This window comes from Lethenteron reissneri, chromosome 23 (assembly GCF_015708825.2).
Source record: "Lethenteron reissneri isolate LAM-NWPU_2019-01 chromosome 23, ASM1570882v1, whole genome shotgun sequence".
Taxonomy (NCBI): Eukaryota; Metazoa; Chordata; class Hyperoartia; order Petromyzontiformes; family Petromyzontidae; genus Lethenteron; species Lethenteron reissneri.
The window spans coordinates 20,199,349-20,211,813 of NC_083801.1; the positions used below are offsets into that span (position 1 = coordinate 20,199,349).

The 12,465-nt window shown below is 49.8% G+C and overlaps 1 protein-coding gene across 1 annotated transcript in view; it reads left to right on the forward strand.

Moving 5' to 3' along the window:
- LOC133346172 (insulin-like growth factor-binding protein 2) overlaps nucleotides 1–12,465 on the forward strand; it is a 22,552-nt gene continuing 10,087 nt past the window's right edge. Inside the window, 1 exon segment of the mRNA XM_061557650.1 lies at nucleotides 1–1,175. Coding sequence (XP_061413634.1) covers nucleotides 791–1,175 — 385 coding nt within the window. The 5' untranslated portion in view covers nucleotides 1–790.

Genomic DNA, 12,465 nt, shown 5'->3' on the forward strand with positions numbered 1-12,465 from the left:
CCCAAAACCTCGTTCGCTCACTCTCACTGGGTAGCTCCCGCCTCACTCCTGCGCGCGTAGGGTCGCGTCACACTCCGATCATTACCTGTGTTGCGCAGGTAAGAGAGACATCGCCTCGCCAGTGTTTGGGTGCCCGGACACTTTCGGAACCCGTCCGTCCATCCGCGCGACGCGCACGCGAACTCACGAAGGCATCGGACCGAGGAGGAGAAGTCGCGGTCTTTGTTGTGTGACCAGCGCGGTGTTGGATTCTTTTTTTTTTGTTTAAAGCGAGTTATGTGCATAGCCAAGGTGCGAGACACAACGACGTTGTGACGGTGTGATCTTCCGTGCGTGCGTGCGTGGGTGTGTGAGTGAGTGTGTGTGAGTGAGTGTGTGTGAGTGCGCGATCGTTGTTCCTTGAGTGCGTGCCCTGCGTACGCGTGTACAATCAAGTGCGCGCTCTCTCTGCGGGCGTGTGCGCAATTGGGTCCGCGTGCGCGCGTGCGTGTGTGTGAGAGTGTGTGTGTGCTCCCCTCGAGTCCGCAATTAAGAAGAGCTTTGTGTGGCTGAGCTGTGTGCGCCGCGCATCGCACGCTACCGCCGCCGCTCCGCTTTGTGTGCATTGCGCGGGCGTGGAGCGAGTGCGGGACGTGTGCGTGCGTGCGCGCGCCGAAGCAACTCCAAACCGCACACACGCCTAGTCCCGTGACTCAGTCTCTCATCCTCTGAGCTCGATCTCCCCGTCTCGCCTACTCGCTTCGCTTCCGAGCCGCGCTGCGGACTCATTCCCGAGCTGCGCTGGGCCCGCATGGCGCTGTTGGCCATGCGCTCCTGCTGGGTGCTGCTGCTCGCTCTAGCCGCCCTGGCCGCATGGAGGCCCGGCCCTGGGGTTCGGGCCGACGGGGCATTCCGCTGCCCGACCTGCACCCAGGAGCGAATATCCCGGTGCCCGCCGGCGCCTCCGACCTCCGAGTGCGTTGAGTTGGTTCGGGAGCCGGGCTGCGGATGCTGCCCCGCGTGCGCGCTGGTCGAGGGAGCGCCGTGCGGAGTCTACACGGCGCGCTGCGGGTTCGGCCTTCGCTGCGTGCCACGGGGCGGCACCGAGAGGCCCCTGCACGAGCTCATCGAGGGGCTGGGCCACTGCGTTCGCGCCGGAGACGCAGGGGGCCCCACCGCTGAGGCCGACACGGCAGGTGTGTGCTGAGACCGCACGGCCACGAGCCAAACCCACCATCCGTTGTGAGCACGATTTAAATGGACGCGTGAGCGTGTTGAGTAATAATGCCTCCCGAATGTATCCAACAATGCCTCAATGAGTCAAAAGCGTTTTCGGGAGGGTCCTTCTTTGAAGTGTCTGGCCAGCTAGTCCCATTGATGACTGTGTTGCCATTAATTAGCGCTTCCATGATGATTGTTGACGCTATTTTCTAAGACCGTATTCACCCTTGAAGTTGAGCCTCGTTAACTATTTGGATTGGAGATTGAACGGGGGATACCAGGTGTTGTACGATTTGGCTTCGAGGTGGGTAGTAGATGGCAGCACAATGATGGATTCGTGTGTCCATCTGTGCAAAGTGAAGTTTTTTCGTATGCCTGGGTTTTCTCTGGGTGCCCTGGCTCCTTCCCCACATGCCAATTACTCATTAGGCCGAATGAAATTAGCCCAACGTCCCAATGTAGGCACATCCTCAAAATAACTCGGTGAACTTATTCTGGATAGATACAGGGCATTATTAGCATCGCAATTGTCTTCCACATTTATGATAATCACTGTCCCAGCCAAAGGAGGTTTCCTTTTGACAGAATGAGTCTGGGTATTATGCTTGGGCCTGCCTGTGACACAAGGAGCCGTGACACTAAGAAGGCACATCGCAAGATACATCCTCGTTATGTCGGGATCAAGACGTGCTCATTGCGTACTCATCGTTAACCACGGCCATGGGGAACAGTTTGTGAGCATCAGTAGTCGAGGCTTCAGTTCAGCATACACCCCCCTTCGTGTCTTTTGTGTCACTTTGTTGTCTCCACGAGCCCTGGGCTTTGTACGCTGCCTTTTCCAAGGAGCGACTCGACGTCGCTACTTTATTAAAATTAGCCCGCTTGCTTTCTATCCTAGCTACGAGTTGGTCGTGACGCGTTTCAGTTGTTGGGTTCTTTTTTCTTTTACCCGGCTGCCCATGACTGAGCTCCCATCTGAACTCCCCACGGACGGATTGTTCATGGTCGGGTGCCGTTTACTGCGAGTTTCGTATAGACGAACTTCCCGGCCACAAAGGCACATCCATCCATCCCCAACAACACCCACCCCACCCCCCCTGGTCACCGAAGCGCGCCCACCCCATGCGCACCGCGAAAGCCGCAACAACGCAACCGTGCGACTTCGCGCGTCTCACTCCGAGACCGCCGACAGCTTCCCCAACAACAACTAAAAAGCCAGCGCTGCATGACCGCTTTAGCGAATGGACAATTCGCCCCTTAATATAGCGCGGTTGTCCAGACAACGTCGGATGACTTGGATGATAACAACGCCCCTTTGGTGAGTGAGCGAGTCAGCGGGCAGAGAGCGCTGGGCCACGTTCCTGTGCGTGTCGCGGCGCGCTCTGCACGTGCACGGGGAGAGGAGTTGTGGGGGGTGGTGGTGGTGGTGGCGCGCGGGGATTGGGGTCGCTGGCTGGGTGGGTGGGTGAGCAGGCCGAGTCAAAACTCCAAAGTCGAATTATGAAATAGAATACAGTATGCAAAGAAAGGCACACGCTGCTGCTGCTGCTGCCGCTGCTGCCGCTGCTGCTGATGCTTGTTGCTGCTACTTCTCGCTAAGATTAACTGGCGTTCATTGGCCGGAGATGCCTGTCAATGTCACTTTGCCACGAGGTCAGTAACCCTACATGCCTAATACCCGGAGGCCCCATCCCTTTAAGTCACTAGAAAATACCCCCCCCACCCCACTCCTCCTCACCCCTCCTCACCCCCGCCCCTCCTAATCCATAACCCCTCTGAGTAGGTCACGAACATCACCCCACAGCGGCCGTGTTATACGCGCCGCTATGGGACCGTGTATAGGGTCACCATCGTAGCCATGTGACACGGCGCCGTGGGCCTGGTTGGTAATAACGATGATCACGTTGACGATGTTAACTATCCAACACGGGCTCAATTGCATGTTAAAAAAAATTTGTGGAAACAGAATGTATTGGATCTAAAACATGCCCCGAGAAGCCGCTGGCATCAGTTGTCGGTGTGTACGTTCTGCCAGATATGTTCGTTTCACCGAATCTCAATACTCGGAAAGATAACTCGCTCGGCCGATTTGTGCAGCAAACGCTCAGTGATCTCTGGCACGGCGCTTTGCACTGCTTCTTTATCAGCGATGGTGCTTGATGCGGGGAGGGGGAGGGAGGGAGGGAGGTGTAAAGTGCACGACTGTGTTCCACTGAGATTTTTCTCTTTTTTAAAAGGCACAGCTACCTTTATCATTTCCCTTGCGGAAAGACTTGGGCAAGAACAACGGCACGCATTCAGTTGCGAATGCAATGACGACTCTGGGGGGCCTGTGGTTAGCTGCACTGTGATACGAACTTGGCAACCCGAGTTCAATGAATTGCCGGCAACAGTCGGCAACACTGAAGACGAGTGATATCTTAATTGTCCCTGGGTCTAACCCAAACCTTCTTCACCAACCTTAGCACTGGTTAGTGTGGTGAAGTATGGTCAAACAATGCCCCCCCCCCCTCCCCGTAACCCATGTGAGGAGGCCTTCTTGCAATCATTGATTTATTAATGGTTGTAAAAAATTAGCAAGGCTCAGGCTAAAATGCAGGTCATTCTACAGTATAATGTAATCCCCTTCTATGAGTTAATTCCTTCAACATAGCATCTGGCTCCTGTTTTAGTTGCACGCACCTGGCTAAAACTATCGAGATAATAGAAAAAATAACTACAATTAACTGTCGGATAATGAATGATTTAAGCACATTGCCATTACATATGATTCTGTATATTCATACTAATGCACCATATTTCTCATTCGACTGAATTCATATATTATAATGTATCATCAACGGGCGCTTGTGCAGTTCATTGCTCACGTTTGCCACTCGCTATTCACGCGAAGTTTGCGGATCACACTTTGAAAACCCGACATTGTAGACCTCCGTGAGAGTTCGGTTCCAATGCCTCCGTGGCTGCACTCCCAACGGGGGGGCCTCACATGCCAATAACGATCTCCAGCACAGGCCAGCCAAGCAAACACGAAACTGGCCCAAGTATGGAGATATTTCTAAATGTGAATTTTGTCTGTAATTGTTTTAGTTTGTTTGTTTTTAACATGCATAAAAAAACACACACATACTGAAAATGGACTTGTCTCAACAATTAATTTGAAACGGGGAACATCCGGAAGGAGAACATCCGGAAGGAGAGGAGAATAGCGCTGTAAAAGCTGCGCAGGCACGGGCAGGTAGAGGCAGTGCTTCATTTCAACCCGAACAGTTTTGAACGCTTTTACAGGGGGGGGGGGGGGGGTTCTATTGGCTACTTCCACGTCCATCTCGCCTTATTTTCACCTCGCCGTAACCTATATTCGTAGAAACATGTCCACGCGATTCTAGGAATATACAATACAATAATATAGATGTGTAATCATAATAAGCATTGTACTCTAGTGACAGTGCTGGACTCCACGTAAACTCCACTCCAAGCCAGCAGGAGCAGCGTTCCGTAAAATATCGAGTGACAAATGAATCCCCTGGGTATGGGTATCTCCACAGTGGTGGGGGATGGGTTAAGGAGGAGGAGGAGGATGCTGGGTTGCCAGCTGGCAGGGCTGTGATGCGGGTGTCACTCAGGCGAGGGGACGTTAACCCCCTCCAGCACTCGTGAAGGCTGCCAGCCCCCGCATGCATGGCCACGCTGCCTACGTGACTGAGAGGGCACTCCCCGTTCGGGCACATCCCCCCACCACACACCGCAGCCGCCCCGCCCCTCGCTCGCTCGGATCCGTGTCAATCACACATCATCGTCCTCCAGCCACTGCTCGATCAAGGTCCCACAAAGCACTCGACGGCGCGTGCCCTTTCGCACGTGACTCCGTCTCGGGCTTCGCTTCAGTCGGCGCCGTCCACGCGTGCACCACCAACACCAAAACTGCTCTGCATGCAGTTATGAGCTACCGATCGGAGGCCGTTGGACTGCGAGAAGGGCTGCGTGCAGAATGAGAGAGAGCGAGAGAGAGTGACCGAGAGAGTGAGCGAGAGAGAGAGCGAGAGAGAGAGCGAGAGAGTGACCGAGAGAGTGACCGAGAGAGTGACCGAGAGAGTGACCGAGAGAGTGACCGAGAGAGTGAGCGAGAGAGTGAGCGAGAGGTGGGGGTTTACATAAACCAAAGTAAAAAAAATACGAAATGATGAACGAAGCAAAGTGCCGACTACACCGAGCATCTTCTTGTTTCCACTGATCGTAAAAAAAAGAGAGATGGAAACAAATGAAAAGAGGGGAGAGGGGGGGGGGTGCCCTAGCGAAATGCCGGAGGTGGGGATAGCAGTCGCATCAATGGTCATTGTTGGTCGCTCGTACGAGTCTCTGGTTAGTTGGTTAGGGCCACTGTTCGGGACGATGCAGTAAGCCAGCGTACGCTGAGCTCGTTGGTCAGGGGCAGAGTGGGAAGTCGATCAGGGGTTGTTGCTTTGTCAAGGTTTGTGTCGATGGGAGGGCTGGTGCTAGTGGCTGGTTTAGGATCACGTTTATGATCAGTGCTAGGACTAACACTCGCGGTTTGCCGGCTGGTTAGAGTAATATCATGAAGATTTTATTTCCCGGAAAATCCTGATTATCGTGACTCTTTTTTTAGGAAGTCCCTGCCACTGTTTCACGACTGGGGGGAGGGAGGCGATGGCTGCTGTGTTGAATCCCCATTGAGGTATTGGTTAGGGTCAGAGTGCGCGTTAGCGCGAGTATGAGTGGCTAGTTGGATGGTTCGGGGTAGTGTTTGTTTGGCTAGCATGTACCTCGCCAGGAGCAAAGTTACGGCCCCTCCAACGTTCAACGTCTGGAGCTTCAATCTACGGCTTCTACGCCATCGCTAGTGTTTTTTTTATGCCTGATCATACCAACTCGTTTGCTGCCCTCACCTCTCCGTTGAGTGTGGGAATAAGGGGGTGGCTGGGTCAGTGCGGTAGATATAGGGTGGCACTCGTTTTCATGCGACGACAGAGTGATTGCGGCGATGTGATTTGCGTTAAGGATGAGGAGGAGGCAGCAACAGCAGCAACACGTGCGGCGAACTCGGCCACGCTTTCCGCACTCCAGAAGCGACGAAATTCGAGTTGTTCCCGATAAACAACGCGTTGCATTTCAGCGCGCGAGCGACGCATGCACGGCGCAGTGATAACGCGATGCTGACGTTCGCACAAATGGCTCTCAACTCGTGAAAAGCTCACAGGGAAGGAAGGGCACGTGGAGGTGGGGGGGGACCAGTGGTCTTGATTTGGGGGATTCGCCAAAGCAAAAGTCTTGAGGTTCCGCTGCATGATCAGAATATGTATTTATACTCGAGGAATCATATGAGCTAGAATGTTCTTTTTCACAGATGTCCAGTCGATTGGGCCGTGGTGCGCGCCTGTAACATTGGGGTTTTGCGGAGGTACAATCGGGTTTTTGTTGTTGTTGTTGCGGGAGTTGGACACTTTCGCAGAGTTTCTAATTGTTATATTCTACTGCGCTGCCAATGGTGCAACAAGCACGACACTTTGATTATTGAAGTTTTTGTCGATTACTCAATAGCTACTATTAGGTGACTATCGCCATGCCAAATTACAAACTTGCCATCAGGATGCATTTAAAAAATGTAATTCTCATCAGGCCCCGTGGTCTAAAATATCCCACTCGTATTATCCACGCTTGTATCTGACCTCTCTGTGTGCTATGTAGAGGGGTCATTGTCCGAAACGATCCTTATTTTTTTTATTTTAAGGCCTCATAGTCGTAGCTTTTGACCTATGTTGAGTTTTTTTGTAGAGTTACGAGTTCACCGGCAGATGGCAGTATGGAAAGTAGATTGGTAACACCAGAGAATTCGAGTTAACCAATGACACACGTGGTGGACTCTGCTTGTCCTCCAATTTCCTGGCACACTCATGCCTGCGGCATTAGCCAAACATCCCCAACGTAACCTTTTACGAGACCAAGTCTCGATTCGAAGAGGTTTTCTTTGATATATAAGACGAATAAAAGTGTGTCCATGCTCTACACGATTGGGGGCAGTGCTTATCCCGTTCACGGCCCCGAAACAATGGCGGGAATTCCACATTCCTTTGACCAGTCGGTCATTCCATATGATGAAACAAAGATTACGACGTAAATAATTGCTAGTCAAATTTTAGTTACTCGGGTAACTTGTTGTACATGACGTTTATGTTGTGCTGCACCTTCCAGCCTTATTTATCAAACTATCCCATCGTGACCTGTAGTTTATTTCAATTGGTGAGAATAATAATGACTCTCGTAAAATCTGCATGGCCACGAGGAATGGCGATGACCTTCACCCAGCAGCGGAGTGATTATGGCTGATGATGATAATGCGAGTCGGAAGTCTGAAAGCCATACAAGTCGCTCGTTGTTGTATTGTTGTTGTCTAGCCAGTGTCGTGTCGTCTCGGCGCGTGACCGACCATGTGCAGTGGGAGTTGTGACTTTTGGGTCGGGTGCGTGACCGCGCTGCGCGATTCGTGACCGCGCGCACGTGAGGTCATTCCGTGCGTGCGCATCTCCCCTCGAAGGGTCGCGCAAGGCCCCGAATCCTTGACGAGCCCCTCCGCAGAGACGCGACGAGAGCGTGGTGAGCGTGAGGGCTGGAGCGATGGGGAGAGTTGAGACGAGAGCGGAGGCCAGGCCGCTGCGTGTTTGATCAGAGATATTTGTTGACGTTGCTGCCTTGAACACTAACTGGTTATTCATTGACAATTCCGAGTTATTCATTCATTCACATTCCTGCCACTCACAATAGCAACTTGTAACCCCCCCCCCCACGTTAAATCGCACTATATAGCAATAATGATGACGAACTGTGAATAGCCCAGTGATGGGATCTAACGATGATGATCATCAACACCATCTTGATTAATAATAAACTAATGTCATTTATGTATCCATGCAAGCCCCCCCCCCCCCCCCCCCCCCCCCCCCACGTGTTGTCAGTGGGATAGCGTGGGTATCGTGGACCTTTGGTGCAAGGAATAAAGTGGAGATCTCCGTTGAATCACCGCCCCCCTGGCCCACCACTCTTCATATCGTGGTGCTGCTTCCCATCGGCCCGTGGGCCCTGTGCACTCTGGGTAGCTACGTCACAGTCACTGGTCCTCTGCCGGCTGACCCATCACCCTCCTTCCAGTAAGGTCCAGCATGCAGGATGTTTTGGCCAATTTCCCCGTTGAAACTGCACGTGTTTTATTGTTGTTGCTTAATGTTAAGTTTTTGTCTCTTGTTTTGATGCCTTTCAACTTGTTTTCTTCTAATTCTTGGTTTCTACCCGTGCATTTGGTTTTTTGGGACACGGCCAGGTCTCTTGCGAGGAGTGGGGGGGGTGGGAATGAAGACACGTGTCTCTGATTGGGTTCGCACGCGGTTAAAAATAAAGGCGCTCTGTCTATTTTAACTTCCACGTGAGGGGGGAGGAAACGGCAGTAACCTGAGAAACCTCACCTCGCATACTAAAGAAATAACAGTGACATGGGGGGGGGGGGGGCTGCACAGACGCTGATTCACGAACCCACTGGCTAAACTTCCAGCCTTCAGCTCAGTGGTTCTTAACCTGGGGTGCTCCCCCTGGGGGTGTGAGATGCCCTTTTATGGGGGGAGGGGGGGGGTGCGAGACGTGGCCAGATTTTATTCGAAGGTAAATCATCGAAAAAATTAAGCACGCGGCAACGTAAGTACAACGAGTACTTTGTTTCATCAAACCCGCTATGTATTTGTTAACATAAAAAAAACAACACTGGTCAACACACTTTTTCTGGCATAAGGTATTCCAACGGTTTTAATGTAATTTTGGGGTGCTGATTCCAAATCTGGCATCAGTTTTTATCTATCACATAAGGTTTTTGAGATATCAAATATTGCATTTTCAATAAAAACTGCAAAAGAAAAATATGAAATAGATGTGGATATCTACATAAAATGATATTATAAACACTCTATCCTAAAAATACAGCACCATATTTTAACATTAAAGCAGTCACTGACTCGCAACAACTTGCAATCATAAGTGACGGAGTTAATTTCGGGTAAAATCAATGAAAATGGGGTATGCCGATAGCATAAAATGAGATATGATATAGCAAATCTGAGATCAGATTTGGAATCAGCACCCTGAAATTAGTCTAAAACAGCTGCAAAAGTCCAGGCCAGAAAAAAATGTTTTTTTTTTGTTGACCAGTGCAATTTACGATTAAGAACCACCGACCCTCGCCTCTACACAGCTCTACGGCTTTGGGAGTTCCACACATCTGTGATCCACCAGCAATTGGCGACAAAGCGTCGCGTGCTTTGCACAACGATGCCGGTAATTACCATGATTACACAGGATTACTGTGATCAAGTCACTTTATAATTGTTATGAAACACTATTATCATCACGTTACGATTAGCGAGGTATCATCATCATTAACATACAACTGGCCCTGTTCTCAAATGACAGTTTGGTGATTCTCACCTCGGGTTAAGAAATGAAGAAATAGCATACGTTCAATATCTAGAAGAAGAGGAAGAGGAAACAAGGCCAATGACGAACCTTTTGCCGGAGTGGGAAGGTACAGCCTCATATTGATTGATGGATGTCATCCAGTGGTGAAAATGCCACGTTCCTGTGGCAGGGACCAATCCCTGCCTGGGCTGACCTCTGCTGACCTCCTACCCAGGCGTTGTAGCCTCACAGATGGCGCTCGTTTGACCCACCCAGGGGACGTCGTATAATGTGAGTTTTGAACAACAATCAGCAGAGTAAACCTTAGGTACTCCTGTGTTTCCACTGGTGGTGTAGGGTGTTCGTGTGGCAGGGGTGTAGTGCACACACACACGCACAACTAATTATGCCTGCTTTATGTGAACATTAAATTGCCTTGTGCCTGCGTGGTTTTAACCTCGTGTCAAGGCGGCTGCATTCTGTCCGATTCTGAAGTTCATTCCTGTGCCGTTGCCTGTATTTTAAAACTGCGTACATAGTGCAGTTCTTAATATCTTATCTTGCCAGCGTCTCTATGTCATGTCTATGTATTTCTAATACGTTAGCAAAATACATCGTTGTTTTGGGGGAGAGTTTTACTGTGGTGTTTGAGTTGCACTGCATTGTCTGGGTTTACCTTTAGGTCTGAACTTTACAAGGTTATAGCTCAAACTCGACGCTGCCTGTGTTTGCTATGCCAGTGGGGTCATCGTTACCTGAACATCAGTGGTGCTATCACGCTCGGAAAATTCACGAACGAATTCATGACAAGTTACCAAGGCCATAGCCGTGGAATCAACATTGGGGGGGGGCAAAATGTTCCAGGGGGTCGGGGGCCCCCCACAGAAAAAAATCTAAATTTGGAAAAATTTCCTGCCATTTCCTGCCTAAAATATTTTAAATTTCACTAACACATGGGATGGACTTTTTTTGTAATAATATCGAATAGTGTTTTGTATTACATTGCTCTGTTTTATTTGTTTACCTTTCTTGTTTCATCGTATGCAATGGCAGAGATTAGGGTTGAATAAAGTACAACCATAACCACAATCATATGAACAGAAATCTATGCATTGTTATATGAAGACAAGTCCAGGTATTGTGGCCAAGGTTTAGCAAATTGCTGTTTTTATTTACATATTTACAAGTAAACTTGGGTGTGCAGCAGGGGCGTTTGCTCTGCTCTCCTCTCCTATCTTGTCCTCTTCAGCTGGTGCTATATTCTCCTCTCTTCTCCAGTCTTCTCTTTTCCTCTCCTCTGCTTTGCAGTCATTTCTGCTCCTTTCCTCTCCTCTCCTATCCTCTCATCTCCTCTCAAAGGCAATGACAAGTGTTTTGACTTGCCATTCTTCAAGCAAAAGGATCCAAAGGCATTTTTGCGCTTATCGTTGACACCGATGAAAGACCGGCATATTCCTTCAATGTCCAGTCTGTCCAGTTTTTCCTGGTGCACGTGACACATGGCCACATGATTTCAGCCTTGTTTGACTCATCGAAGATCTAAACCATGTCTTAAGCCTCCTCGTGGCACTAAAACTCCTCCCAGCCTCTACAGAGGAGGCAGGGATGACCAGCAGAAGCCTTACTAAAGCTTCCACCTGACTGAAGAGACCTCTCACCTCTGGCACCCTAATAATGCTAGCAACATCTGAGCTCGTTTGATATGCGTAATTAGCCCCAAACATGGCCAGCTGCACCTGCAGTCATCTTGAATTCAATTCAGTAGACTCGTCTACCACCTTGTCCATGTCTCCACGTAGCAGCACATTTTCAACCTGCTGCAACTTGTGGAAGCCAGTTTGATCAAACCTCTCCATGAATTGAGTATTCACTGTGTCCAAGGCATTGGAGAATTGGGCTCTGATTTAGCGATTTCCTGTAAAATCACCTTTAACTTGCCAGATTGATTAAAGAAGCCCCCCAATTCATGCTACAGACCCATTGATTATCTTACTAGTGGTGTGGACCACAGTGATAGTACATAGCCAGCGGTTGTTCTTTCCTTAAAATGGCTTGCACCCCCTGCAATCGTCCAGCCATATTTGCGACACCGTCATAGGTTTGTCCTCGAAGTTGGGACAGAGGAAGGCCTAGACGCATCATCACATCACTTGCCATCTTGGCTATATTTTGCCCTGTCATTGATGACACTTTGTAGAGGCATATCTACAACCAAAGGAACAATTCCTGGGACTCTACGAAGTGGAAACATATTGACTCCTGCTCAACTCCTAATATATCCTGGATGCCATCAATGATAAGTGCGAAGTGGACCACTGGCATTGATGTTATTTCCGACGCAATTTCTTCGACGATTGTATTGCCCACCAGCTTCAAGATTTCGTTTAGCACTTGGGGACTGGTGAAATCAAAGTGACCTTTTAGCCAGGTGGTCAGCTCTGCATCGCCCTCTGCCTTGTACTTTAGAAGCTGCCTGAAATTCCCACTCTCCTTATCAACGCCTCGAAAAGCCAGACCTTGCCGTTCCAAGTACTTCACACCCCCAACAATCTTCATAAGATTTCTTCTCGCTTGTTGCTGCTGTCTTTGAAGCTCACGTGAAAGTTTCACATTAACAGGTTTTGGCTCCTGAATCCGAATCATCACAGCTAATTTGTGACACTGGCTGTCTTTTTATGCACACTACATTTCTCCAGTGCCTTCTTCCTGCAATTTTGAAAGCCAGTCTTGACAAAAGCTGAATCTGCTTTTGACGTACGCTTATAGACTTTTGTGTTGCAAAGTGTATAGCACAATAGAAACAGAGGACCC